This window comes from Candoia aspera, chromosome 12, assembly GCF_035149785.1.
Source record: "Candoia aspera isolate rCanAsp1 chromosome 12, rCanAsp1.hap2, whole genome shotgun sequence".
NCBI classification, from domain to species: domain Eukaryota; kingdom Metazoa; phylum Chordata; class Lepidosauria; order Squamata; family Boidae; genus Candoia; species Candoia aspera.
Genome location: NC_086164.1, coordinates 359,540 through 387,192, shown reverse-complemented (window position 1 = coordinate 387,192; position 27,653 = coordinate 359,540). Strand labels below are relative to the sequence as shown.

Sequence of the window (27,653 nt, the reverse complement as noted above, 5' to 3'; positions counted from 1 at the left end):
GCAGGCCAGGAACCTCCTCGGCTGCGGCTTTGGCACCCGCACAGAGGGAATGGCAGGCAGTCGTTTGGGGATGGGCATCTCCCTTTCCTGTGGTGGGAGGGAGGGCCTGGTGGCAACAGCAAACTGCAGAGCCTCAGAGGGCTCCTCTTCCAGCTTGATTGCTGGCTACCCTCAGGAGCCCCCTCCTCGTTTGGGGCGGTTGGAAGCAGCGGAGCCGCTCTCGTAACCGCTGATTTCCCTCAATGAGCGTAGTGCCGCATCTCAAAAGCCGAATTCCCTCAGGCCAGGCCGGGCTTTGGGGGCTGCTGGCCCGTTCGCCACGGGGCTTTCGAGCCCTGCGAGAGAAACGAAGCACGGGGGTGGGGGCGGGTTTCCCTGTGTGTGGGAGTGATTCCCAGCCGTGTGCTGTTGTGGCTTTTGCTGTGACCGCGAAATTCTGACACGCCGGAAGGCAGGCCTCGGGTCGCGCGTCCCGCGCCTTCCGTTTGCTGCAATAAATGGCTGGGCTGCCGGAGTGACAACCGCATTGAGCGTGGTTCTTGCGCGGCCGGCCGGCCGGCCGGCGGGGCGGGCGGGACCCCCTTGGGGCAGGGCGGCGTTGGCCCCTCGCCGGGCCGGGAGGAGAGCGGGGGCCGCTCAGGTGCCGCCGACCCGCGACTGACGCGCCTCGGGACGGCGCTCGGAGGACCCGCGTCCACTCCTCGGCGAGCGAGGACTTCATTTCCCGGCGCGCCCCGCGGCAGGAAGCCCGCCCCGAAGTGCGCGCGCCGCCCGGAAGCCGCAGGGCCCGCTCGCTCCGGGGCGCCCATGGCCGGGCAGCCACAGCCGCCGCCGGTCTACGTTTACGGCGCCGAATACGTGGCGCGATGCGACGCCCTGTGCAAGGTTCCGCGGCGGGTGCGTGGCGGGGCCCTCGGGGGGGGGCCGGGCGGGGCCCTCGGGGGGCGGCCGGGGTGCTCCGGCTTGCGGGGCGAGCTGAGCCGCGTCCGTCTTTCCGCAGGCCAGCATGGTACACGCGCTGGTGGAGGCCTACTCGCTGCTGCAGCACATGAGGTAGGCGACAGCCCCGGCCCCGCTCTCCGCCCGGTCGGGGGTCTCGCCGTGGAGCCCGCCCGCCTGAGCCTTGCCTTCCTAGGGTCGTCCAGCCGCGCGCCGCGTCCATGGAGGAGATGGCGGCCTTCCACACCGACGCCTACTTGCAGCATCTGCAGCAGGTCAGCGAGGAGGGCAACGAGGACCACCCCGACTCCGCCGAGTTCGGGCTCGGTGAGCGACGGGCGGGGGGGCGGGCGGGCGAAGCGTCGGGCCGCGGCCCCCCCGGGCGCCGCTGACCCCGCGCCTCGCGTCTCCTGTCCCTGCAGGGTACGATTGCCCGGCCAGCAAGGGCGTCTTCGAGTACGCGGCCGCGGTCGGCGGCGCCACCCTCACGGCGGCGCGTTGCCTGGCCGAGAACAAGTGCAGGGTGGCGATCAACTGGCCCGGCGGCTGGCACCACGCAAAGAAGTATGGGCCGCGCTGCCCGGGGGCATGGGGGGCCCGCGGAGGTGGGGGCCGCCCGAGCGGGAGCTGCAGAAGAAGGCTGGCGGCCCTAGCTGCTGCAGGCTGGGCTAGGGCTTCTGGGGCACGCTGGGCAGGAGGGAACGGCAGGGAGATCGTGCCCGCTGAAGCAGGTCACTTCGTCTGAGCTGTGCGGCTTTTACTCAAGGGGGAAGCAGTTTGCTTTCCTGCCAAAATGGGGTGGAAGGAAGCCAGAGAGCAGCTTAATTGATAGCATAGGTTGCGCTACAAAGCCTCGCAGACCCCTGACTTTCTCCTCAGAGACGAAGCTTCTGGCTTCTGTTACCTGAATGATGCGGTCCTGGGAATCCTGCAGCTGCGCCAGAAATTCGATCGCATCCTCTACGTTGACCTAGACTTACATCATGGGGACGGTAAGGATCTTTCCAGTATTCCTGCTTGCGAAAATTGCTGCAGTATTAACCCATCCCATCCCTGCCCCCCAAAACAGTGTGCCCAGAGGAGAACAAGTATCATGCTAAAGGGTCTGGAAGGAAAAGCTTGGGAAGCGCATTAGGAAGGAAGCCCTAGGTATATTTAGTCTGTTGGAGACTAAGGGGAGATAGGCTCACAGGCTCCGAGGTGGGGCAGAGCTGTTCCACGTGGTTCTGGAAGTCAAAACCACTGGCTCAAATGACAAGGAAGCATTATCGGGATGGAATTCTGGATGGTAAGGCTGTTCACCGGTGGAACAGACTGCTTCAGAAGGTAAACCGAGGCCAGATGGTTGTCTGTTGAGGATACTGTAGAAAAGGACTTGTTACTGGGCAAGGGGTTGGACTGGATGTTCTCCAGGGTGTCTTTCAACCCTTTAGTTCTATGGGTTTATGAAAGAAGATTACATTCTATGGTTTCCAGTTCTCATAGAAGTTGCATTGTTCTCTAGGCATGGGGGAGGGGTCTGAATGATTTTGGCCATAGTTCTCCTCTTCTGTCTCTGTTTGGACTTTTTCTGTTACTTTGCGCTCTGAGTCCCTTCCTCCAGTTGTCCCTTTAATACACCTCTCTTGGAAACTGGGCCTCCCTGTGTCCTGCTGTAACATTACAGGTGGTCTTCGGTTAATGACCGCTTCAAACTTGCAACAGCGCTGAATGAGTGGTACTTATGATTGGTCCTTGAAATTCTGGCCGTCACGTCGCCATTTGCGACTTTTGCTGACTTTTGACAAGCGAAGTCAATGGGGAAGCCAGCAGGTAGTCACAAATGAGGACCACATGATGGTCTTAATGACCCGCAGTGATTTGCTTAATGGTGGAAATGGGGATTGGAATTGCGGTGGTTGTTAACTGAGGACTACTTGTAAAGGCTACAGTGCGACAGTGCTGCATGGCAGTGCCTGATGCTGGGTAGCGACAGCACCAGGATGAGATTAACCCCAGCTATGCATGCTAATGAGTATCTCTCTCTTTGCTGTTCCGTGCAGGCGTAGAAGACGCTTTCAGCTTCACCTCAAAAGTCATGACGGTGTCTCTGCACAAGTTTGCACCTGGATTTTTCCCTGGCAAGTGATCTGTTTACCAAATTGGATCTTGCCTTTTGGGGTCTCTCTCGGTCTGCTTCAGTATGGAAAAGAAAGATTGAGGAGACGCGGCTGAGCTTTGCAGCCCCTTCCTCTCCCGTCATTTTCCACGTGGTGGTGGTTGTAATGTACTGGAAGGAGGAAGTCCTTCCTCCTCATGGGGTCTCTTCTCCCTTCCTGCACTGAAGGCTAAATTGTGGGCCCCCTTTGTGACCCACCCTTGGATTTGAATGCATGCGCTAATCTGAGCTTTTCACACCTACTCAGGAACAGGGGATGTGACAGACATAGGCCTGGGGAAGGGGCGCTACTACAGCGTCAACGTGCCCCTTCAGGATGGCATCCAGAACGAAAGATACTATCAGATCTGTGAGGCGTAAGCATCTGCTCATTCAGGCCCACCTGCAAAGTGGGTGGCACCTCTTTCAGGATGAAGGTTTATTTCTGCCAAGGGCTCCCTAACCACATTACGGAAGAGCCAAGAGGCTGAACCAGGCCTTCCGTGCCCCTGGGATCAAAGCTGGGGGGAGCAGCTGTGCTTGCTCGTTCCTTCTGAGTCGGCCTGCTTCTGGTTCCTGGACAGTAACACGGATCACTCAGAATCGGGATGCATCTGTGGCCTTTCGGAAGGCAATTTTGTCTCATCCCCTTTTAAAATGGTCTCAGTCAGCAGCCCATAATGAAATCTCTCCTTTGCGTTTCCTGCCCCTCAGCTTTTTTGGCCCTTGGAATTTATGGCATCTTTAATGCAGTCCCATCAGGACCTTCTTTCTGGGGTGACAAAAGTACCCAGAGCTGCAGCTTTTCTAGAATCTCTGCCTGCCCCTACCCCAATCCACGCCCCCCGGGACCTGCCACTAAGTGGAGCAAAGAGTCAGGAGGTAGGAACAGCTGATGCTCAGCAGGGGACAGACCGGCCCAGGTGGCCTCCCTCTTCCTTCCTATCCTGTTCTGCAGGGTGCTGAAGGAAGTGTACGTGGCCTTCTGCCCTGAAGCTGTCGTCTTGCAGTTGGGAGCAGATACTGTTGCAGGTGATCCCATGTGTTCATTCAACCTGACCCCTGAGGGGATCGGCAAGTGCCTGAATTATGTTCTGCAGTGGCAGCTGCCGACCCTTGTCCTTGGAGGAGGTAAGCGAGCAAGAATGCAGGGGTGGCATCAGCCAGGCAGGTTCAGGGAAAGTAGAACATGCCCCAGGACAGAGCTTGCGTCAGCTGCATGACTATGGTCAGTTTCTAAGCCCCACTTGGAGTGCTACTTCTTAATCTTTAAAGCCCACAGCAAGGGTGTTTCGTCTTGGTGCTATCTGGAAATGTTGTTTTGTAAAATGAAGTCAAATCCTTAAGATTCCATTGGAGTTAAAAATGAAATGGCCTCAGCAGCCACTTGCTCTTTGTTTTACAATTTTTCTTACTGGTCAGTGAAATGGTTTACATCAGTTCTGCAAGTCTGCTGCTTTGTGCCACTGAGCTGGTCAGGTTCTGCAGGTGCAAAATGCATCATGCTCTTCTAACCGGGACAGGAAACGGGCGTGGTGGGGCAAAAGTGCTTTTCATTTCCTCTTCTCTCTGTTCTCTTCCTTATTTGGTGTGCATCCTTCCCTCCTGGAGATAGGAGGCTATCACCTTGCTAACACTGCCCGCTGCTGGACATACCTGACTGGTGTCATTCTGGGGAAAACGCTGCCTTCTGAAATTCCAGATCATGAGGTAAGGCTATGAGGTCTTCCCTGCTCCAAGCCCAGGAAAAGGGCTGTCCTTAGTCAGACCCATGCTGTATGGGCTCCCTGTAAACATAGCCTCTGATGGATTCAGTCTAGGGTGACCGAGAATGGTTAAAGACATGTGGAATGCAGCATTAATTGTATTTCCTTGATGTAAGTGTGAAGGAACTCAGACTGGAGCAGGGCCACTAGCAAGCTGCTCCAGGGTGGTGCTACTCTTGGCCCAAACAGGAGTGCTGGGAGAATGCACGAGGCCGGCCTGGGGAAGTAGGGGCTGCAAGAGATGCGCAGCCATGCTATGCTGCCTCCTGGGAAGAGCCTTCCTCTCCCTGTGGAGAAACTCCAGAGCTTGGTGGGAAGCGGAGGGGGCTGGGGTGCCAAGGTTCATCTCCCAGCAGCTCTTCTCTCCAGCCTGACCAACAGCTTTTTCTCTCCCGGGCAGTTCTTCACAGAATATGGCCCTGACTATGTGCTGGAAATCACTCCAAGCTGCAGGCCGGACCGTAACGAGCCTCAGCGGGTCCGAGAGGTCCTCAACTCCGTGAAAGGTGAGTCCTCTGCAAGGCAAACCCTGGTGCTCCCTTCCTTTTAGGTAGTGATGGATGGGCTGGCCAGGTGGGGTCTCCCAGGGGGCTTGCACGAGGTCTGCGTCTTCCCAATGAGTTAACTGGAGGGGACGTCTTCCTTCAGATGGGGGGAGTAGAAGCTTCCCCGGCGTTAGGGCTGTTGTGGAGGGTGTCTGGGGGCCTTGGGCACACCCACGTCTCCTTCCGGCTTGGGGACTGATCCGAGGGTGGGGACCCAAGGGCTCCAGGGGGAGAAGGGCTTTGAGGTGCTCTCTCTTTGCAGGGCACCTGAAACATGTGATGTAGCGGCAAAGAGGGTTGCCCTCTCTCCAGAGCCACTGGGCCAGAGAGCACCGAAACAAAAGAGGGAGCAGCTGCTGGAAAGTCTGCAGAGAAACTGCCCTGAAGCTCTGGTGGGGCATCGGGGGTCCCCCAGGCTGCAAGTCTGTAGTCCTGGTGTTGGTTGTGCGCCTTGGAACAGTGGGGGGACGTTAGGTTTAAAGGAAGTTGTTTCCCCCAGCCTGGGTTCCCAGCCTCTTCTTCCCCTGTGCAGGCAGCTCATTCTGGAAGGAGTAGAAGGCCTTGCACCCTCTGCCCCTCGGACCGGCAGGGCCACAGCAAGATGGAACCCTTTTCCTTTTCTCTTTTTTTGCAATTGTTTGCCTTGAAATAAAAAACTGGATGTATTCACCTCTTGGCCTGGTGTGTGGTTCTTACGTTCCCCTTGGAAGAAGAATTGTCAGTAGTGCTTTCCATCTTGTGGCAATGGTGGCTTCGTGCTTTGTGTACAGGAGCGTGACCCTCAACAGTCCGCTTGATTGAAGGAGCTGCTGCATTCAATCTCTAGTGATGGGGAGGAAAATGCCCACCCCTCGTGATTTTATAAAATTCAATCCATCTCCCATTCACCTCCCTTCTTCACAAGCCGGTGAAGCCTCCTCAAGCGTTGCAAGCACTCCAGGTTCCAGATCACCCCGCTTTGGACTCCAGGTTCCAGATCACCCCGCTTTGGACTCTGCAGTCAGCGGTGCCCCCTTCCTAGCGGCCCAGGCGGGAGACGCCGTAGGTGGAAGTTCCCAGGCAGACCTGCCGGGCGCGCCTGCCAAGCGATGACCCTCTCTTGGGGCTGCGCTCCGCGTGCGGATGCCGCGCTCTGGCTTCGGAAGTCGCGTGGAGCTGAGCCGCACGGGCTGCAGACGGGGCGGGGGCGGTGAGGAAGGAGGGCGGTGGCAGAGGGAGGCCGCGCCTTTTTCGCCAGCCCTCAGCAACGCCGAACATCGGGTCTCAGAACGTGAAGCGCCTCCGGCCGGTTGGGGGCACTGTTCACTATCGCTCCCCTGAGGCTTTTTGGGCGCGCGAAGCCGCCATACCTCAGCCCGGATATCCGGCTGGGGGTGAAAGAGGCGGCCCTTTTTCAGCGGAGCGCAGCCATGGTGAGTACGCGGTGCTTGGCTTGCGTTTCCCAAAATCCCTCGCCATCCGTCGGCCTGTTCTGAGCGAGGCGCCCTGGTTGGCAGCAGGAGGACCGGTCGCCTGGCTCGGCCCCGCGCGGCCGCCATTTGGCAGCGAGCGCCCCTCGCGATGCGGCGGGACCCCGTGAAAGCACTCCCGGCCTCGACGAAGGCTGGCCGCGGAAGCGAGCCGGGAGGCCGGGCCGCTCCCGCGCGCCGCCGCTCGAGTCGTGGAGGCCGGGCTGGGCCGCCGCAGCTCCCCCCAGGCCCGGCTGCGTTCCGGGGGGTCGGGCGGTTTCCAGGGATGGGGCCCGAGGCGTCCAGTGGGGCCGCGACTGCCCTTCCCAGGTTCGCGTCCGTAACTGCTCTTTCGCGCGGTTCCCGCAGGCTCGCGGACCCAAGAAGCACCTGAAGCGCGTGGCGGCTCCGAAGCACTGGATGCTGGACAAGCTGACGGGAGTTTTTGTAAGTGCGCCCGTTGCAGTCCGCTTTGTTGGGGCGGGGATGTTTCTCTGTAGCGCGGCCTGAAGCGGCTCCTCCCGCTGCTTGGCTGTTGCATTTGGTCGCTGCCCGGTGAGGCGCTTGTCTCGTCGGGAGAGGAGCAGCTCCCAGGCTTTGAGCGAAGCAGGCTTTCCTCTGTTACCTTCTCCGGGGTGCGGCGGCCCTCGCGTCCTTTTTCAACACCGCAGCTTTGGTGCGCACGTCCTAGCGAGCAGGAGTGGCCTACGACGTGCGTGGCTTCCGTGGGGTGGGAAGGGAACGGGCAGAGCGGTGGTAGCACACACACGGGCTGTTGGGAAGAAATGCTCCACTCGGGAGTGGCAGGGGCTGGAGGGCCTGGTGGGAATTGCGGGGTCTCTGAATACATCGATGCCTGCAGGCACCGTCTTCGTTGGAAGGAACCCGGGGCCTCGAGGGCTGCTCTCTCACCTTGAGCAGGGGAGGCGGTGTGGTGCTGTGGGCAGAGGGGCCAGGAGTGGGGACGCCCGTGATGGGATTCAAGCCCAGCGAGGAAGCGCACGGAGCGACGTTGACCCAGCCCCGCACACTTGGCCTCCTGTGTTGCTTCTGGGCAAGAGGACAACGCAGGCAACGCGGGCAAGGCCACGAGTGAACGTTGCCTTAAACGCCTTGGGGGAAAAGTTGGGCTACGGCTGAACTACATAAACCATGAAAGGCTGGTTGGTTCAGGCCAGCTTTGCGTCATCCCTGCTTTCTTGAAGTGGCTTTGCTGGAGCATCGTGGTTTGTGTGTGACAATCCATTGTCTTTGGATTTATAGGCGCCCCGTCCATCGACAGGACCCCACAAGCTGAGGGAATGCCTCCCACTGATCATCTTTCTCAGGAACAGGCTGAAATATGCCCTGACTGGTGATGAGGTCAAGAAAATCTGCATGCAGCGGTTTATCAAGATTGATGGCAAGATCCGCACAGATATTACCTATCCAGCTGGCTTCATGGGTTAGTGAAAGTCAGTTTGTGCTGGGGTGTGGAGGACAACCTATGGAGCAGAAGAGGGAGAAATGATTTTTCGTTTTTCCTTAAGACTGCTGCTCCACTGGGGAATGCAGTATAATCCCCTTGGTGTTCATTCTGGTAAGATGCCCTGATAGGGTCCACCGTACAGATAGTCTAACTGGGACTGAGTGACTGTGCCCACCTTCCCCAGCCTGGGTACCCTCAGTTGTTGGGTCTCAGCTTCTGTAAATAAAGGGTTGATTTCTGGGAATACGGTTATTGGAACTGGCCCTGCCCACCAGTTAGGGAGTTGCCCTCACTTGCTTCCGGTTTTTCCAGGCAGTCTCTGCCGTGCTTCAGCCTCTCTACCCGGATAGTTTTCCGCAAGCCCTTTTGTTTTTGAGGCGTGCTACGTTTCGTTCTTAAGATCTCAGGAGAGTCAAAATGCCGCATGCCTCAAAAGACAAAGCCGTGCGGTGCCAGGGCCGTGTGTGTGGCCTCCTCTCTTTCTGAAGCTGGGGAGTGTCTCACGGGGCATCTGTTTTTGGCTGCTCCCTGACTGGTGTGTTTTTCTTGTCAGACGTGATCAGCATTGAGAAAACAGGTGAGCACTTCCGCCTCGTGTATGACACCAAAGGACGCTTTGCTGTTCACCGCATCACGCCAGAAGAGGCAAAGGTAAGCCCGCTGGCCAAACAGTATTGGAAAGGCAGAACGGTATTCCTGGGCCACGAAACTGAATAAAAGATGATCAGAACAAGCATTCTCTGAAACTGGGACATGGTTTGTCTGAACATTTGGCCTGATGTTTTCTGCCAGACTGAATAGATCGTCTTGTTATTTAAGTCCTGCCTTAGGATGCCCGAAGGGTGGTGACTAAAACTGGTCTCTGAAATCTCTGGCCATCAGATGGTGGGGAAAATTCCCTCATGCGTTTCCTGAAATACATCTTGCCAGTTTTCTGTTCTGAAGGCTGAGGGGATCCAGGGTGTTCCTTTTCCCTGAAGCTCCCAGGAGGTACCTTGTTTTCAGAAATTGTTTTTTCAGGGTAGGCCTCGGATCTCGGGTTATGCTGAGGTTTGTTGCGGTTCTTCTCAGCTGACATAATTTGGTGGGTTTGTTATAATATGGTCAGGTCTGATGGAAACCTTGTTACTCAGACCTGCTCCCAAGCCCAAAGGATTGGCAGAGGGTTCTTGATCCTCTCCAGATGCTCAATCAACTCCTGCCTGGTGGCTGAACGAGAGGGATTGTGAGAGTGGTCAGAAACATCTGGTGGGCTCCAGGTCACCTCCACTGCTCCAGGACTGTAAGCTAAGCAGCAAGGCTCACTTCCTGGCTTACAGCAGTTGGCCACCAAATCAACAGTAGGGAAAGATGATCAGCTGTCCTTTTGCTGCTTAGTAATGCCAGAAGCCCAGTCTCACGAAAGATGCCTTCCCATATAATTCTGCCCGTTGTTTGTCTTCCCAGTACAAGCTGTGCAAGGTTAGAAAGATCTTTGTGGGCACCAAAGGAATCCCCCACCTTGTCACTCATGATGCCCGAACAATCCGGTATCCAGATCCCCTCATCAAAGTGAATGACACTGTACAGATCGATTTGGAGACAGGCAAGATTACAGAGTTCATCAAGTTTGACACAGGTTTGTTTTTAAGTGTCTTAAGAGTGGGGTGGCCAGACTGTCTCCTGAGAATCTTTTTTCAGGGATTGTAGTTTATGTTTTGAAGCGTCTGCCATGGGAAGCAACGCATCACGCTTTAGACATCTGATAGCTGAGTTGGGCAAAAGGCAGTTTTAGCGGAATGGGGGTGATGGTTACCCTTTGATCAGGGAACCTGGATGGTTGTATGTGCAGCCTCTTACAATTTCTTTTCCCCCTGCAGGCAACTTGTGCATGGTGACCGGAGGGGCTAACTTGGGTCGTATTGGTGTAATCACCAACCGGGAGAGACATCCTGGCTCCTTTGACGTGGTTCATGTTAAGGATGCCAATGGCAATAGCTTTGCCACCAGACTGTCTAACATCTTTGTGATTGGAAAGGTGAGCTGGTGGCAGCTGAGTGGCTGTGTATGGTCGGGGGTTGAAGTCTTGGGTCATTCCACCTGGCGTTGATCACAATCCCTCCTGAGGACTGATTTTCAGCAGTGGCATGTTCCAAGAAGAGCTGTTGTCAGCCAGCCTGACTTATCGGGGAGGGGCATGAATCTGCCATCCTCATACCTTACTTGCTTTAGGTATCTACCTGCCAAGAGGGAAGTTGTGCAAAGGGACGCATTCCTTAATTTGTTGAACTCTTACTAAAACGGCGTTCAGAGATTGTAAACCTATGTAGCGTAGCATCAGCAATGGAAGCCTGAATACCCTGAATACCTTGAGGAAAGATTGCTTAAATCTTTTTGCAATAGGAAAGAGAACTGCATTTTTAAAAAATTAGTAGGGGCATGGGTTTTCACAGATGAGAGCACCGACAAATGTGACTAGTCATATAACTTTTTCTTAGGGCCAGACCTTGAATTAGTTTCAGTCCATATGGTGAGAGTTGTCAATTTGACTTTTTTGCAACATTGTTCTAACACAGACTTCTTTCTTAATACTTTTTAGGTCTTAAAAAATCTCCCTGTAAATTGAGTAACAATAACTTGCTTTCTCAGTCTGTTAGATTGGAATCCCCAAATTCAGGTTGTTCTTGTTTGTTAAGGATGCACAAAGCTTACCATTCTGAGAAATGCTGAAATCCTCAATTTTTCCTCTGAACTGTGCTGATCTGGGGGTAGTCCAATAGCTTTCCAGAAATATATCTTGCAAAGCAAGAAGTAGTTCATGGTGTTCTGGAATGTCCATCAACTACTTTCTGGGCCAAAAGTTTGACTTCTGGAAAACTACTGGCCACCTCTAGAGCAACGAGACCACTGTGGTCCGGAAGAAAAATCAGATGCTTTGGGTCCGGTGTTCCCAGTAACGGCAGAGCAACGTGTGTCCCCGTAACGTATCTCCGTTTACTACTTTAGGGTAACAAGCCTTGGATCTCCCTGCCTCGTGGAAAGGGAATCCGTCTCACTATTGCTGAGGAGAGAGACAAGAGGCTGGCAGCAAAGCAGAGCAGCGGGTGAGCCCCCTGATGTGCCTGCGCAAAGCCCAGAATGATTTCCGATTTCATAAATAAAACCTTTTGCAAACTTCACCCAGGGCTTTGCTTTTCATGTCCGGCCTTGGCCCTCCTAAACCCTGAAGTGTGTCTTCTGCAGCGGAAAATACTACGGCATGGTTGGGGCAGGGAGGGAGTCTCACGAGGCTTCAGTCCCCCAGGCTGCTCTGAGGCCAGCTGTGCTTTCCACTGTTCCCACTGGAAGGTGAGCAAGTTGCTCTTGGACTGGTTAATGGCCAATTCCGGCAGAGGCAGCTTCCAGTCAAACATTTCTGGCTACGTGTGGGAGTTACCCCATCTTCTGGGCAGACTTTTTGTTCCCCACCCCACAAGAGAGAGAGGACTGCAAGCAGCCATCAACCAGGCCTTGTAACTGGCCTGGCCTTTTTAATCTGTCCTTAAAGTTCACGAGAGAAACAGCCGTACACGCGAGGAAGCTGGGTCTAGGTTTTATGAACGTGCGTGGTGTGCGTGTGCTGGGAATATTCCAAAATCGTTGGGGACAGAGAAGAGGCACTAAAGAAGGTTGCAGGGGGTTACACTGGTTTTATCCTTAATGAGTCCTACACGTTTACTGGGCCAGCTCTTTGTGGCAGTCTAGTGAGGCAGGTTCTGTATAAAATCTCTTTACAAAAAAGATCTTGGTCCAGGCTGCACAAGGATTTGAACCTGGTCCAGCCCTAGGGCTTTGTGGGAATGGGCAAGGGGCTCGTTATGTGTTGCACCGGCCTCTTCTCGTGGAGATCTGTGGAGGCTGTGGGTGACTGCTTGGGCAGGTTGGCCGGAACGTCCCACCTTCACCGACGTCCAGGGCCGGCCACTGTCCCTCGCGTTTGTGTGGGGTTGCCTCTGGCGCTCCCCCCACCATGCTCCAGGCCCAGATTTTGCAGTAGGCGGCAAACCTCTGCGTGCTCAGAGTCTTCCGAACATGACAGGTGCTCTGAGTCCCTGGAGGTGAAACTGCTGGAGTCGCTTCCCCCAAAATCACTGTCACCTGAAAGAGCGGCATAGTGAGTGTTAGGTTCTTGACTCGTGATTGACAGGTGAGTGCCCTGCCTAGGGCCTCTGCAGGGGTGGGTGGGCCAAGGCTTCCCTTCAGCCCTCTGCACATCTGTGTTCGTCTGGATTGGAAGAGCGCTAGTGTGCGAGTTTCAGCATTCCCTGGTGCCAAGGGGACACTGGGGGAAAGTGGGATGTGTTGAAGCAAGCAGCAGCCACCTGGACTGGATGAGGTGGGACGGTTTGCAGAAGGAAGGTGGCATTGAGGAAAGGAGCTGAGGGGGAAAAGATGTCACAGACTCTGGCAAGGACGGAAAACAGTGGGGACAGATAAGGTTCTCTTGGGCAGCTGAACATCTGAGTGTGTGGCAAAGGGTGCCGTCGGGCGGTTCTTACAGCCCAGACCTGGGGGCAGAACCTTGAATTGTAAAAGAATGGCTGCAGCAGGCTTGGCCATTGTGGTGTGCCAGTCTGTGGTCTGGCATGCACCGACCTTGGCTGTTGCTGAAGAGTTAAGCTGGGCTGGATCTGGTTAATACTTGGGTGGGAGTCTGCCACAGCTGCAGGCTAGGCTAAGAAGTCCACGCGTGACCTGGGAGGAGGAGCCGGGCTCGGAGGCCTTCCCTGGGTCGTGCAAGTGGAGCCGGGAAAGCCGTTGGATGCAGCAGCCTTACCCATGCGCTTCTGGGAGCTCCCGGAGGTCAAAGAGGACTTGCTGTCTTGCATGGCCCATTCAAGGTTGTCCACGGCTTCCGCCAGGGCTGCCTCCTCTGAGTCCTCAAAGTCACCGGGGTCCCAGTTCTCAGAAGCTGCAAGGAGGAAAGAGAAGCTGTTAGTAGTCTTTAGCACAGGAAGCTGGGTTTGTGGCACCAGACAGGTCCTTTGTTCAGCTGGTGCACTTTCCATCCCTGGGACATCAGCTATCTGTAAGACTTGGGCCTGGCCGGCCACCTTGCAGGGTGTGGCGGCTAAAAGAGCGAGGAAGGACGGTGCATGCGGGCTTCCTGACCAGGTTTCTCCCTGAAGCCTGATTCAATCCCTCTCCTGGCAGAAGGGCTTGACCTGGTAGGGCGCACAGGACTCGTGGACTCCTTGGGCTCCTGCTTGGCACTCTGTCGAGGGGGTGATGGAGTGTGTCAGTAAGTGTTAGGGGGAAGGGGGAAGAACCTGCTGAGTCTGAAGGAGAAGGAGGGTGTCCCCTGCGAGGCGGACGTGGTCTGCAGGCAAGGCCAGCAGGTCAGTTTGCTGGAGCCTTGCAGAGCTCTGCTGGTGCACTCTTTAGGAGATGCTGTCTTGAAGACGCCAAGCAACAGCCCTCGGTCTCCCATGTTATTGGCATGCTGGCCGGGGCTGACCGGCCACAGGGACTTTCTAGCCTCACTGCTTATTCCAGACGGCACTAAACTGCTAAATTCACAGCAGGTTCTCCACGGATCTTCCCCACACAGTGGTCTTTCAGGTCCACTGCTTTAATGCTCATAGCAACAGAGGGCAGGCAATAAACCCCTGCTCATTGGCTCAGGCACACAGGCACACTCCTTACTAGGTGTTGCCGGAGGAGAGCCGTGTTATGGTGGCAAAGCCAGGAATCTGGGAGCACCTTTTCCAGCACATTTTGTTAAAAGGCAGAAGCCTTTGTGAGCTTGCATCTAGTGAAAGGAGCTTACAAGTGTCAGTCGCCATCTCCACAGCATCAGTGTTGGGTAGATCTACATCTGAGCTGCTGCCGACAGAAGAAGTACTGGTGTCTTCAAAGTCTGCTGAGTATTGCGAACCGCTGCTGCAGACACTTGGACTGTCGTCGAGGTCCCAGCACTGCTGCAGAGAGGGGAGCCGAGTAGAGCCTGGTGCCCTGGCTTCACTGCTCGGAGAGCCCAGGGTGCCCTCTGGGCCAGCCTCAGGCAGACTGGACTTAGCCCCCTCTCCTTTGGGAAGGGCTTCTGGCTGCAGCTTGCGGGGCGGCCGAGGGTCCCGATGGAGGAAGTAAAGGCTGAGGTGCTCCTGGACGTATGGGAAGGTGAGGATGGTGCCAGCGCTGGGCCGTGCCTCGGGGTCCTTTTGCAAGAGGGTTCGGATCAAGTTGTGCAAGGAGGGTGGGTAGCCAGCTGGGACAGGGTCGGGGCTGCCATTCACAATCTTGTGGAACAAGCTGATCAGGCTGAGCGCTTGGAAGGGCGGCTGGAGGGCACACATCTCAAACAGGAGGCAGCCCAGGGCCCAGATGTCGGCCTTGGAGCTATAGGGCAGGTCCCTGCAGAGCTCGGGGCTGAGGTAGTAGGGCGTGCCCACAAAGGTGCTGGCCAGCTCCAGGGTGCCGTCCATCACCTTGGAGATGCCAAAGTCTCCCAGCTTGAGGACCCACGTCTGTGTGAGGAAGACGTTGGACGCCTTGATGTCTCGGTGCAGGATTTTCAGGGCATGGATGTATTGCACCGCCATGGCCAGCTGGACAAACCATTGCATGATGACGCTCTCGGGGAAGGGCCCCCCTTTCCGGATGTGCTGGTCAAGGGAGCCCCCGTCGCAGTACTCTTGCACAATGAAAACATGCGCCTCCTCCGTGTCCAGGAAGTGGCCATGGCAGGCAACCACGTGGGGGTGCTGGAGCTGCCGCAGGATGGCCACTTCCCGCAGGATGGCCTCTTTGCTCCGCAGCCTTTTCCCCGGGACCGCTTTGACCTTCTTCACGGCGAACAGCTGCTTCGTCTGGGCATTCCTCATCAGGAAGACTTCTGCGCTGGAGCCCTGGCCGATGCTGGAGATGGGCTCATACTGCTCCATGCTGCCTGGAAGAGGCCCCTCTGCCCGTCACCCCAGGGAGCAGCCTCCCCATGGGCACACCCCTCCCTGTACCCATGGCCGGAGGGAGAAGGGGGCCAGGAGGAGGGGATGCTGAGCCGCTTGAGCTTCAGGGCAAGGCTGGGCAGTCGGGCCACAGAGGGGCAAGGGGAGGCTGCATCATAAGGACAACTATGACACCTGCTGGCTGCCTCCAGCTGCTCTCAGATGAAGGGCCAGGGGCTGGGTGGGCTCAGGCACGGTCCTCCTGAGCCTCTCCCTGGAGCAGCCAAGCCTCGGCCACAGCCCTTCTACTTTCCTGCAACCCCAGAGTAAGTTAAACCCCTCCTGAGGGGTAGTTGAGGGATGCTGGCAGCCCTGGGTGGGAGCAGCAGGTCTGGAGGTGAAGGGCGTTGAGCAGGTGCTTTCTGTGGCCTTGTCCTCACTTGCATCCCTAGAGAGCACAGGCTTGCCCCAGCAACCTTTTTCCTGCCATACCCCTGGGGGGGCTGTCCCCTCCCCCCAGCCCCTCACTGAGAAGGTGGAGTCTCCACAGCTGTTCTGCTGTCAAGTTGGGTGCTCCCAAACCTGGCAGTCTGGCTTTGCCACCCGTTGTCCAGGCGGCCAAGAGTCAGGGCAGGACAGGGATCTTGACGGGGACAGCTGGTTTGGGGCCACCACTGTCACCCTCTTGCGGCACAAGGCTGAGTGGACCATCTTCAACTCAGTGGTAGGGAAAGGCTCAGGAGGGTCACACTGAAATTCTTGAAACGCCTGTCCGAATGATCAGAGCTGATTCACTGCTAGCCCAGGGGGTGATGGGCCTGACCATGGGCAGCCTCCTGCATGGGAATAGTCCCATGAGGCTCCCAACTACCCACCCCCACTCCCCATGCCAGCCTCAGCTGGAGCTGGAGGTCTTGTGCAAAGGGGAGGCTGCTCCCTGCTTGCCGCATGATGGAACTCTTTCCCTGCAAATTGGGCTGCAGCCCAGGAGGGCGTGTTTCGGATGCTGCCTGGTGTTTTTCACACAAGGAGCCAGGGGACGTTCTGTTCACTCCCAGCCTGGCCTGCAGACTTGGGAAGGCAGCTGAGCTGCAGGGAGAGTTCCCAGCTGGCAGGAGGCCTCAGGTGGGATGCAGACCCAGGAATCCAGAAGCCCCATTTCCTGCTCTCAGTGGCATCCTCAGAAAAGGCTCGGCCTTCTTCCTGAGCAACAGAGTGCTTGGCAGTGGAAAGACAGAGCCAGTGGGAACATGGTGCAGGGGCTCTGTTGCTCTTCGGGCCCCTTAACAGCCAGGCAAGAGCTGCAGAAGTACCTGCAATGGGGTGGCTTCTTTCAGGGATGGCAAGGGCCCCCAAGCCAGCCACCTGCCTTCGACTGATGAGAGATGGCTTGAACGGCATGAACAGAGCTGATGCCTTTGTGAGGGAGACCGTGCTGGGTTTTGGGTGCTGGGCACCAAGGCTGCCCCTTCAGCCAAACAAGCTCTCTCTGGTTAGAAGCTGCTGGCCATGTCAAGTAGGCGTGGGGGGAACTGTTTTGGTAGTTCCAGCCCCAAAGAAGGGTTTCAATTAAAAGTCTGGGAGCTGAACTCCAGTGGGTCGAGAGGTCTCAGGACTGCCACCGAGAAGCAAAGATAACTCTTCCGGGAGTGTCTGAAGCGGGTACGGGGCTCTTCCTCACTGGCAGTCTGAGGACCTGGAAGCAAATTCAAAGCTCACAGGCCAGAAGTGTGGGCAGTTCAGTGTACGCTGCTCTCAAACGCCGTGCCACCCAGGACGCAGGAGGGCAAGCCAGCTCATTTCATAGCCTCTTCTCCACAGAATGTAAGCGGGCAAGAGAAGGGCTCTGCATCCTCTTTGGGGCAGTAGTGGGCAGGCTGCCTGTCCAGGGCAGCTCTTGACTCTCATGGAAGGAGCTTGGGCCCCTGGGGCCCTTCACTCTCATGGGCACTCTCTGAAGTGGGGCTGAAGTTTTGCGTGGCACGTCCAGGGCTGCACAAGTTTTAGGGGTGAAACGGATGCCTTAAGCCTCAGCAAGCCCTTCTGCCCCCCATCTCCCCCCAAGTGCAAAAAAGGACCCACCTGTTCTGAGGTGACTTTGGAGCCACAAAAGGGATGCAGGTACATGGCAAATGGCACACTTTTTGCACCTCTGGAAGAGACGGGCGCATAAAGAGGGGTCACAGCATCTGTGCCTGGTTGTTCTGCCCCCAGGAAGGGGTTCAGTCATGAGGCAGAGGGGCCTGACCATAGCACCCCTCCCTGGAAGGAGGCCATGGCCCAGAAATAGGTTCTCTCCCCAGACCCATATCTGTCTAGATGGAAACCTGCAGCTTCCTGCACGGAGCCATCTTGCATTCTGTATTACCAACTTTCTGGCAGTCTTCAAGGGGACTGTTGAACTGTTCACACGGATATGGTTAAAAAGTAACCTTGATTTTGAGGCACAGCCCGGAAAGGTTGTTAAGGTTGCCAATCCGTTGGTCTGAAAAGGGCTTCAATGCAGCTCTCCACTTTCTGGTGGTTAATTTGGTTGGCTTGTCTTTGTCACAACCATCCCAAGTCAGGCTTAAAGGACTGTGGCCAAATGGTGCTTCTTTAGGCTCAAAGGAAAAGCCTTCCTCTTGCTCCAGACGCAGGGCCTGATCCACTTCCTGCAGAAGGGGTTCCGTGCACAGAGATGAACTTTTCTGGGTTGGAGTTAAGTGTTCTGTGCACCAGAACAGCCCGGAGCCACTTGCCTGCCTGGGGAGGCATTTCCTCCATGCTCCGGCCACTCCCTTGTACCCCAGTACCTGTGGGGTTCCCCACAGCTTAGGGGAGCGCAGAGGGGCCTGACCTGAGTTGACGTCAGGGAGAGCAGAAATAGAGGAAGTGGCGGGCGGGTGGGCTGGTATCTCAGGAAAGAACAAAACAAATTGACAACAACACAGAAAAATGTTCTCAGTCCCGCACTGTTATGTAAGAAGACTCCAGAGGCAGCCGGCAGGCAGGCGGGGGTAGGAGTGTGAACACCCTCAAACATCCAGGCTTGTAGCCTCGGCGGTCTGGAGGCAGAACCTCAGCCAAAAGCACTTGTCTTGCAGACCACGTCCCCCTCGCAAGAGGTTGTATAACACCCCGCTGCATTCCACACGGGCTGCGGTTTTGAAATTAGCCCTGGGAAGCCGTCCTTAGGCAAATTCCCCGTCTTGGCACAAGGAGTGCCTTTGCAGAACAATGTTTCCATCTGAGAGGGCTGGCAAGGAATGGCAGCAAGAGATGTGGGGGGCATTCCCTTGAGTGCCTTCCCCAGCACTCACCTCCCTGCACTGAGGACCAGTTCAGGCAGATGTGGACTTCTACGAGGTCCTCAGGCAAATGCCGACACGTCCATTTGCTCAGAATGTCAGGCTATGATGGGGTTTAGCCCTGAGGCCCCCTAAGTGGCTTTGGCGCAATCACCAGTCCTAACCTAACCTGCCTTTCAGGGTTATTGTCAGGTGGTCAGAAGGACCATGTCCTCGAAGAGAGGCAGGGCATGTGGATGTACGTCAAAGCAGGCCTTTGGGATAAGCCTCACTGAGCATCTGCCAAGCCTGCTTTTGGTCTCAGGGTTGGTCCACCAGAATGTTTTGGACATGTAAGAGTATTTTTCCCTCCCTCCTAAATCAGCACAGAGGTGGCTTCACCATGGTCCTTCCAGTTGCAGAGAGAAGGCAGAGGGAGCACAGCTGCAGCTTCATCAATTCTCTCCTGGGGTCCATAGCACTCTTGGCAACTACAGTGAAGGAAGGGGAGAAAACAAACCTCTGAAATTGCATGCTGTGACCATGAGGCTGCCCTGCTGCCCTCCACCTCCTTGCATCCTGCAGAAAGTTGACGGCCTCAGCGTGCAGGGCTGTGCAACCAGGGGACCAGGATTTGAATAGCCTTGCTGGCACTCTGGAGCATCCTGCCTGGCCCCTCAGGGCCCCTGCTGCTCTGGTGCAGTGCTTGGAGCAACCCGCGCAGTCTCCATGCCTGGCACTCTGGCAGAGTGTGCAGCCACCCTGGGGGGAGTGGGGGGAGAGGGAGCAGTGTGCCTGCCTTGGTTCTGCTCAGATAGCCCGCCGGCTGGGGAGCGCCTGCCCCGCCCCTTGGCGCCATCCAGAGGCTGCCACAATCCTGGCACAGAGCTGCTTCCAAGCAGCAGTTGCACAATCAGTAACTTGATTAGCATGGAGGACTTGTTGTTCCCTTGCTGCTGCTGGCAAGTCCTTTGTTTTGGTGCTGCTGTTGCTCACCAAAAGGGCAAAGAAGGCGGTGCTGAAGGGCGCTTGCTCAGGGAATTGGGGCAGAATGTGCTGAGAATGTGCAGGCAGAGGAGGATGCAAATAGGCCCACTCAGCAGAGCCACACAAGAGCCCCTTGTTGCACCCGCCATCTGAGTGGGGAGTTCTCTGCTCTGCAGAGAGGCCCCTGGGCTGGGTCCACTTGCCCTTGGCCATAGCAGCACCAGCCAGGGAAGGGCCACTGGTTGTACACCGGCAGCTGCATCCGGCTCCCCGTGTGCTGCCTGGAGCTCTCCTGCAGGTGGCCCACGTTGGCTGGACCTTCCTCTCGCTGAGTTGCTCAGCTCCAGCCCACCTTCCCAGCCAGAAGTGGGGGACTGCAGCAAAAGCTCCCGGTGCCTTGGAAAGACCCACCCATTTGCTGCGGCCTCCCTTTTTATGGACAAAAACGGACTCTGTCTTTTGGGGCTTTAAATCTGATCATCTTTAAATAACAAAGTGAGACTCTTTGTTATTGCCGAGAGAGTTCATAGTTTAACCTCTTTGTGCCAATCCTGCCCCTGTAACCCTGCCAAATCGAATAGCTTACATAAGCTGTGATGGGTTGGATCTGCAGATAAACAGAATGAGAAGAGGCTATGTACTCAGCCCGAAGTCTGCGAACTTCATAATGCATTTGTACGCAAAGATCGCAGTGAGTGGAGGAGAAGCTGTGTATATTGATGGGACATCTGCCAGGCAGCTTCCTAGTGCCCAGGCACTCAAAGCAGCCACACCTTTGATAAAGTTATATACGGTATCAACGAAGCAAACCTGAATGTTGGCCAAACCTCAGGGTCACCCTGGAAGTCAAGAGGTCCTGCCCACCAAGGGCCCCTCAAAGAGAAAGGGGCATTTTCCCTTAGTGTTTAAAGCTCTGCAAGGAGAGGCTGGGAGGAGGCTGGGATGGGCACGGCTGAGCCTCAGGGGTTTGGCAGCTGGGCGGCGAACCGGGCGTCCCTGGCTCCTGAGGCCAAAGCCAGGCTAAGCGCGGAATGCGAGAGCCCCTTAGCCGCTGTGCGCAGAGGCCCTGCCGGCCCTGAGCCCACGTGGCCAATGCGGGAGACGGACCGGGCCGTGCCAGCGCCTGCTCCCCTGTGGCTTGTGCCACTCATGGACGGACAGCTTGAGGGCGAGGTGGAACGTCCTTCCTGGGAAAAGGCAGCATGGGCTGTCCCAGACGAGGGGCAGAGCCAGAGCTGCCCTGCCCTTCCGGCCCAGGGTGCCAGCTGAGCCTTCCATCAGGCCTCCCCTCGGCCTCCCCTAGAATAATCCCTGACAGAGTGCTGGTCTGGGCACCCTCTCTCGGGGAAGACAGGTGGCAGTTGGTCCTCCGTTCTCTGTGCCTGCTCATCAGCTGGGCCCCTTGGGCCTCACCGCTGCCTCAGTTTCCATCTTTAGGCCCCCCCTCCCCCCACTGCACCCACCACACCAAAAGCTCTGCCTCTTTGGCACCCCTCCAGAGTATGACTGCCGTAGGTCAGGCCTGGCTGCCTCTGGTTACAGGAACTTCATCCCTGGGAAAGAGCCCCCCACCCTGGAGGTCTTCTGGTGATTGATCAAAGGGGCAGGGCACCGCCTGCTTTGCATCGCTTCAGTCTGCTTCCCTTGCCGCTGCAGAGGGTGTGGAGGAGGCCTTGTGAGGGCGTCTTCGAGTTCATCATTCAGCCTTGTGGCTCAGCAGTTGGAAAGCGAGCAGAAGGATCCTCAGAGCAGGGAGGTCAGTGCTGGGCTGACCGCCTTCTCCCCCACTCTGAAACACCAAGGTGGGTAGAGGTGGGCAAAGTCGCTGTTCTCCTTTACCCCCAGCATGACATGTGGCTGCTTTGGGCACAGAATTTAGCGGGATCCTCCAAATGTGCAGACTGAGAGTCGGATGCTACCTAATAACTCAGACTTGAGCATGTGGGCCTCTGTGGGGGACGCCTGGTCTATTCAAGGGTTAGCCACCCCCCAAAGGAGGAGGATGTGGGGAGGGTGCCCGGTCCGGGCCAGGGGGATCAGAGGGCCGTGGGTGGAAGGACAGGGAAGGCAGGAGGGTTCACGAGAGCTGCTTCTCCCAGGACGGCCATGCCTGGGCAGGGAGGCAGATGCAGCAGCCAGAGCTCCAGGACAGGAGGGCAGAAGCTTCCTGCTCCCTACAAGCATCCCGATACTCTGTACCTGCAGCAGATTGTCAGTGACCCATGGCAGGTTACAGAGAGAGACAGCCAGTCCAGCCCCTGTGAATGTCCTTCCAGGTGTTCTGGGGTGAGAAGAGAGGACAAAGCTTGGAAGGACAATGCTGCCTCAATGCCCACCCCCAGCTGTTCCCATCCAGGGTCCATGGCCTGCTGCCCCCCTCCCACACCCACTGGAGCATCTCCCAGGGCAAAATTGTGGGAAATAAAGGAAATGTCCAGGACAAAACTGATCTTGAGACAAGGGAGGCCCCCAGCCCTGACTGTGCAGCTTTCAGGAGCCCCCAGGGAGTGGGATCAAGGAAAGAGACCAAGGGTCCCACAGCCAGGGCCCCTCCTTGGCAGAGGCAGGGGAAGAGGGCACGAAACCAAGCACTCCAGGCAGACTTCTCTACACCTGGCAGTCTATCTGGTGTTTTGTGTGAATTCCTCAGGGATGAGACTTCGAGGACTAAAGATGGCAGAAGAGGTGAGGGTAAGGTGGGGACCTCATCTCTCCCCCCACCTTTATGCACAGCCTCCTCCTGAAGCAGCAGAGAAGCTGAGGGTGGGCAGCTGGGAAAGGCTGCCTCAGCTGGCCACACATCTCTGTGCCTTGCTGGAGCTCCATCTCCTAACCTGGCAGCCTTGTGCCAGGCTCTGGGGTGCCAGGGTGGAGGCATCGAAGCTGCAGGGAAGCCAGGAGGTGGAGACAGTGCCCGAGGGGTGAGGAAGTTGGCCAGCAGGTGGCACCCCTCTCCCACTGCTGGGCAAGGGATTGGGGGGGGGGGTTGATCCAGCTGTACCAGGGCCTTTTTCCCCCCCCCTCCCCCCCCTCCCCCGGCCTCCTGCAGCTCTGCCTGAGAGGGCGCCCTGGACGTGGACCCACTGGAGAAAGAAAAACATTGCTTCACCAACATGTCGGGTCTCCCCCCACAATCCCATCACAGCCAGCCACCCCTGCAAATACATTTAGCAATCTGCCTTTGCAAGACACTTTGAGGCTGGAGAGAACTTTGGGGTTTGGCCTGAAGGATGTAGAAACTGGGTTTTTATTTAGCCCAGAAATTTTCAAGTTTGGGAGTGTGTGAATTGCTGTCAAGAATGCTGCTGATTAATTTTTCAAAACATTTTACCCTGCCCTAGGGGTGGATGGGAACAGCAAGCTAAAATAACAAAACCAAGAGCAGTAAAATAAGTAAAAGGGCACTGAGGCTAGGACATTAGCTTAGCCCCATTGACCCCAGGCCTGGCTCACCAATTCTGTTTTCCTTCTTTTGTGGGTTCTGCCTGGAAGACAAAGGAGGGCACTGACTGCTCAGAGAGAGGGGTCTCGCCATAGCCCTGCCAGTCAGGAAAGTTGCACAACTAAAACCTTACTGGGGTGCAGTCCCCACATCATGTCTCCCCAAGGCCAGTCCTGCTGAAGCCAGCCAGCTATCCAAGAACAGCCGTTGTTGCCAGTCTCCCACAGACGGCCACATGCCACAGCGCCAGCCCAGAGGAGGCCCTTCCTTTCCATGAGCAGGGAAGAGTGGGGACTGTGGCGGAGCTGAGGCTGGAGGGGAGCAGAGCCTTTACTGGCCCTCCTTTTGGGGCCCTTCTCACCCTCTACCAGGGGGCTCCATAGCACAGACCTCCTTGTTGGTGCTAGTGGGGGGTAAAGGAAGCAACTGATGCCCAGCGACTGCTGTTTGCTGGGGTTGCATCCTGTCTCGAGTACTGCTGTGGAAACCAGCCTTGTGCCAACCCTCCCTTCTAGGGCTACATGGGCTCCTCCTGCCCACTGGGGAAAACCAGCAGAACTGAAGCTATTTTCTGCCTTGGTGGCCTCCTAACCGCTTGCTCCTTTCTCTAAGGCTGTCCTGCGGTTTGCAGATAAGACTCTTTCTGAACACTGTGTTCAAGGAGGAGAGACGTCACCACCCAATTATATAACTGCTGAGGGTCTTGTTTATCTCCTCCTTCCCTCCCAGGGCAGCCTCTGCCTGCTCCCTGGGTCACTCCCTGGAACTCACCTGGCACCTCTGCAAGATAAGGGCCACTCCAACAGTGGCTGGGGGTGTCGGTGATTTTGAGGCAAAGCCAAAAGTAGCATTTGGGCAACAGTATGCAGCCAGTTGTGATAACACGGGCTGTGACCTTGCAATGCTTTGTTTGAAAGCATGCCTTTGAAACCATCTTTAAAAACGCAACAAAGCACCCCGATGTTGCAATGTTGTGACTGTAATTAAGCACTCAACCTTGTTTGTACAGATTAGGAGCAGTATTTGCATACACCTTTCCACAGAGTTTATTTTGCTTCTAGAATGCAGAATCCTGAACTGAAAAGAAGATTGCTTTGCCAAGCCTGTAGGGAGGGTGGGGATCGAGTGGCCTCCACTCTGTTGTGGGAGCTCGCCCGTCACCACTCACACCATTTCCAAAGTGTCTTTGAAGGCCAACCCCTTGCATCCAGAGCAATGAGAAAAACAACAGCGCGTCCAGATTTTGTGGTGCTGATCTGGGCTTTGCCTCAGCCAGAGCTGCTGTGCAGGGGGGTGGCTCAGTGCCAGCATCAGCCACAGTTTCTCTGTAGTTAACAACACCTAGAAAGCGGAAATCAGAAAGAACAAACTGATCCCAGAGCAGCAGTGTCTGCTTCTGCTTTCCAGGGTCAGCAAAACAAGAGCCAGCCTTCCCTTGGTGCAGCTGCTGAGGGAAGGATCACGATGGCGCCCCCATGGCCCTGAGGGCAGCAAATGGCTCTCTGGCTCTGCCTGCGGGATTGCCATGGGTGGTGCTGCACAAGTCTGGCTCACTGATGGTCAGAGTGGGAAAGCCGCAGGGGCCCTTCTGCCATCCTGCTCAAAGTCCTGGCATAGCCAGGCACTGAGGCATAGCCACATTCTACCTTCCTTCCATGCCAGCAGGGCATCTTCCCTTCAGCCCCAGAGGACCTCTCTGTCCCCTTAGGCCCAGGGCAGCTGAGGACTGCAACGTTTCCTAAGGCCGCAGTGGAAGCTTTTCAGCTGAGGGCAATGTTGCTTGCCAACTCTCGTCCGGCTGCAGTCCTGTCCTAAAGACCGGCACCGAGAATGCGAGTGTAAGATGCCCAGCTGCATTGCTGCCTTCTGTCCTCCACACAGGTGCATTGGAAAGCAGGGGGGAGGAGGCACAAGAGAGCTCTGGGCCCTTTAGAGTTGGGCACAGCAGGGGCCTCTGGCTGCCTGCAGGCATCCCAACCCAGCACCAGCAGTGCTGCAGCTTGCAGTCCGCGGCCCTTGGTCTAAAGCAGGGTTCCCCAAATAGTGAGGTGTGCCTCCCTTGAGGAGGGGCAGACAGAGCCCAGGGGGGCAAAGAACCTTTTAGTTACATTGTTACAATTAATCCACCTTTCCCAAAGTTTCATTGTATTGTTTTCCTTGTTCATTTGTGTCCATTTTGGTGTTTGGATTTTTAGGGGATGTGTGTGCATTACGATTACATGAAAGGGAGAAGTGATGGGAAAAAGTTTAGGAGCCCCTAATCGAAAGGCTCGTCTTTCCCAAGCGCCCCTGCCCTGCCCCGCTGCTGCAGGGGGAGCCAGGGTGTTGCTGGGTAGCGGCTGTGCGAGCTGCAAAGGAGAAGCTGCGGTTTCATTCCGCCGAGGCAAACAAGGCGGCCGCCTGAAGTCTCATCATATGAGTCTAATTCACATGTGGGGGGGCGGGGGGGAGGATGCCATTACGTCAAACGGCTGTTTGCAGGCTTCCTTCCTCTCCCTGCGCCGCAGCTAGTATAAAAGGCACCGAGCTATAATTACCCTGCTGTGGGCTTTTTCCCATCTGCTGCAGACACAGTAAAGGCAGCCAGTTCCCCAGTCCCCACACAGAATTCATGTGGAGAGGGCCCCTCCCTGCAGAGGCACGCACTGCTCTGAGCTGTTGCCCATCGACAATCCCCTGGGAGCTGGGAGTGGAAACGGAAGCCGGGGCGCAGTGACAAAGCCCCCCTGCCGGAAGCCCCCAGCGTAGTTCAGAGCGGCAGAGTGAGGGGGACCAGGAGGGCTTTTCCCAGACGACACCAGAGGCCTTGCGAGCCCAGGAGGCTATTGGGTCCTCCATGTGGGGAGCAGGGGCTCTTCCGCCATGCTACCTCCTCCCATTATCACAAAACAAAAAGCCGCCTTCTCTTGGGCTGCGTGCTGGGTCTCCTGGCCATGGCCCTTGTGTCCCTGTGGACCTTCTGTCTCACCTCTGCTGTCCGAAAAAACCAGGGGCTGGCACAGCCTGCAGTCTTGGGGATACAAAGCTGGACACAGAATGGCTGGCTGGAAATGTGGCTAGGCTGACCTGGGTTGGGGAGCTCTGGTCCATGTGCTCTCCCCTGCTTAGGCCTCCTGTCTGCCACTTTCACTCAGCATGAGGGACATGCTCGGTTCCACTGATTTTCCTTACCCCCCCACCCCCCACTCGGCCTCATGAAACTCTTCTGAAGTTGTCCTAGCAAGGAATTGGGGGTGAGGGGGAAGGACTGCATGGCTTTCTGAACTGGCCTTCTGACCCCAAGACGAGGCCCAGTGCAGCCAAGCACAAGGGGCTACGTGCTGAGCTCCCTTCCTGAGTCAGCAGACTAGCTTCCTTTTCCCAAATCCTTCCCTTGCTCTGGCACTAGATGCTTTGAGGACATGGCTGGCTTCCAAGCCCACTGGCGTATGGCCACAGCTGGTTACCTTATTTATAGGGCCACCTCTGAAGCAGCCACATGTCCTGCGGAGGGCAAGGGCTCTGTTAGGGTAGAAATCAAACCACCCCACATTTAGGAAGGTTCTTGGACCATTGTCCAACCGCCCACTGCCTCCTGAGAGGTCCTCAAAGCTGTCTATTGATCCCTGCAAAAAAGCTCTGCCTTCGACCTCAAGCACAGGGATGTGGGCAGAGGTGCCAGAGCGTGCCTGGCCAAGTGTGCTCGTGAAGGCCAGGGTTTGCCAGCCTCACAGTGGCTTGCCTAGACAGCAAGCAGCTTCTTGTATTCAGGGATCAGAGGGCCACATGGAAGACCTCCAGGGAAGGCAGCTCCATGGCTTGAGAAGGAGGCTTTCTTCTCAAGGCAAGTCAGAGGCTAGAACCAGAAGAGTCATCTGGGCAAGAGCAGGGCAGCCCCAGTGACGGAGGCTGAGCATGCAGCCTCCCAGGAGGCCTTCTTCAACACTCTGGGGAAGGGGAGCTTGCCCAAACTCTTCAGCAAATGGATGCTGCAGAGAGGAGAAGAAAACTGGATGGCATTGTTAAAAACAGGGCAGAAGCAATCCCAAGAATTAGATGGTGATGATGTCCTTGGAAGCAGGAAGTGAGATCAGACCATGAGGAAGGAGAAAAGAAAGACAGAGGAGGAGTGAGCGGGTTTGGGGGAACCAAATGAACCCTCCGTGTCACTTTCTGGACAAACATGCAGGGCTGAAGAAGTCGGGCGGGAGGGTGGCAAAAGGATTGCATCACACCGAGCTAATTGACCAATTAGAAAGGAACAAATCACTGGATCTGAAAGAAATACATCGAGGTTGTGTGTTCAGCCACCCCCTGAGTTTCGTTTATGGTTCCATGCGTTGTGTGAAACTGGAAATGAGGGTAACTGAGGACACTAAGGCTTAGTCAGCTATGTTGGCAAAACCCAAGATTTCCTTAAGCCTTCAAACATGACAGAGTTGACCTCTAATAAAAACAGGCAGATTGATAATAAAAACACTTTGCTGGAGGACAGGAAAGAAGTTGGTGCAACTTGCTTTTAAGGGAAAGAGTCGAACTGAAGCTGGAAAATCTGTGCCCTCTGATGCGAAGCCAGAATTAAAGACCTTAATGGAAGCGTCTTGAGCTGCACCATTGAAAAGGGCACTCTCGGTAACGGTTTCACAGATAGGACTGTCTGGCTCTCTCTGACAGCCTCCAAGGAACATGGGCCGGAAGCCAGATTTGGGAAGGGATGAGGGCCAGGAAGAGTCACTCCTCTTCGCATTGCATGGACCCACAGCCATGG

General features: G+C 56.2%; 4 protein-coding genes across 8 annotated transcripts in view; 3 read left to right on the top strand and 1 right to left on the bottom strand.

Moving 5' to 3' along the window:
* PLP1 (proteolipid protein 1) overlaps positions 1–27,653 on the top strand; it is a 111,938-nt gene that overhangs the window by 8,521 nt on the left and 75,764 nt on the right. The gene's annotated exons all lie outside the window — the stretch shown is intronic.
* HDAC8 (histone deacetylase 8) lies at positions 761–6,054 on the top strand. 5 transcript variants are annotated; one of them, XR_010068643.1, is made up of 10 exons: positions 761–897; positions 1,001–1,053; positions 1,136–1,266; positions 1,362–1,503; positions 1,819–1,931; positions 2,982–3,059; positions 3,345–3,453; positions 4,035–4,207; positions 4,688–4,786; positions 5,243–5,353. XR_010068643.1 is itself a non-coding variant. In XM_063313415.1 (10 exons), the coding sequence occupies exons 1-10, from the start codon at positions 808–810 to the stop codon at positions 5,390–5,392; spliced, it is 1,134 nt and encodes a 377-aa protein (XP_063169485.1). In that variant the 5' UTR covers positions 763–807; the 3' UTR covers positions 5,393–6,054. The 5 variants fall into 5 exon arrangements, 4 of the variants coding, with proteins under 4 accessions (XP_063169485.1, XP_063169487.1, XP_063169486.1 ...); XM_063313415.1 differs by having other exon boundaries at positions 763–897; positions 4,692–4,786; positions 5,243–6,054; XM_063313417.1 differs by having other exon boundaries at positions 764–897; positions 1,136–1,214; positions 4,692–4,786; positions 5,243–6,054.
* Positions 6,728–11,461, top strand: LOC134504276 (small ribosomal subunit protein eS4). Its single transcript, XM_063313410.1, has 7 exons — positions 6,728–6,799; positions 7,205–7,282; positions 8,099–8,279; positions 8,857–8,954; positions 9,750–9,921; positions 10,163–10,320; positions 11,289–11,461. The coding sequence occupies exons 1-7, from the start codon at positions 6,797–6,799 to the stop codon at positions 11,388–11,390; spliced, it is 792 nt and encodes a 263-aa protein (XP_063169480.1). The 5' UTR covers positions 6,728–6,796; the 3' UTR covers positions 11,391–11,461.
* LOC134504494 (serine/threonine-protein kinase Nek3-like) lies at positions 12,223–15,249 on the bottom strand. The gene is made up of 3 exons (XM_063313742.1): positions 14,092–15,249; positions 13,099–13,233; positions 12,223–12,419 (listed from the first exon to the last, which is right to left on the bottom strand). Exons 1-3 carry the CDS (start codon positions 15,203–15,205, stop codon positions 12,223–12,225), a joined length of 1,446 nt encoding a protein of 481 aa, XP_063169812.1. The 5' UTR covers positions 15,206–15,249.

Excerpts from the sequence above, each read along its gene's own strand:
- LOC134504494 (XM_063313742.1), bottom strand. The coding sequence starts at position 15,205 with ATGGAGCAGTATGAGCCCATCTCCAGCATCGGCCAGGGCTCCAGCGCA. Across the intron at positions 13,234-14,091 it reads GGAGATGGCGACTGACACTT|CTTCTGAGAACTGGGACCCC; the intron begins GTAAGCTCCTTT and ends TCCTCCTTGCAG. Across the intron at positions 12,420-13,098 it reads GAGCTCCCAGAAGCGCATGG|GTGACAGTGATTTTGGGGGA; the intron begins GTAAGGCTGCTG and ends CCGCTCTTTCAG.
- HDAC8 (XM_063313415.1), top strand. The coding sequence starts at position 808 with ATGGCCGGGCAGCCACAGCCGCCGCCGGTCTACGTTTACGGCGCCGAA. Across the intron at positions 4,208-4,691 it reads GACCCTTGTCCTTGGAGGAG|GAGGCTATCACCTTGCTAAC; the intron begins GTAAGCGAGCAA and ends TCCTGGAGATAG. Across the intron at positions 4,787-5,242 it reads CTGAAATTCCAGATCATGAG|TTCTTCACAGAATATGGCCC; the intron begins GTAAGGCTATGA and ends TCTCCCGGGCAG.
- LOC134504276 (XM_063313410.1), top strand. Across the intron at positions 9,922-10,162 it reads GTTCATCAAGTTTGACACAG|GCAACTTGTGCATGGTGACC; the intron begins GTTTGTTTTTAA and ends TTCCCCCTGCAG. Across the intron at positions 10,321-11,288 it reads ACATCTTTGTGATTGGAAAG|GGTAACAAGCCTTGGATCTC; the intron begins GTGAGCTGGTGG and ends TTACTACTTTAG.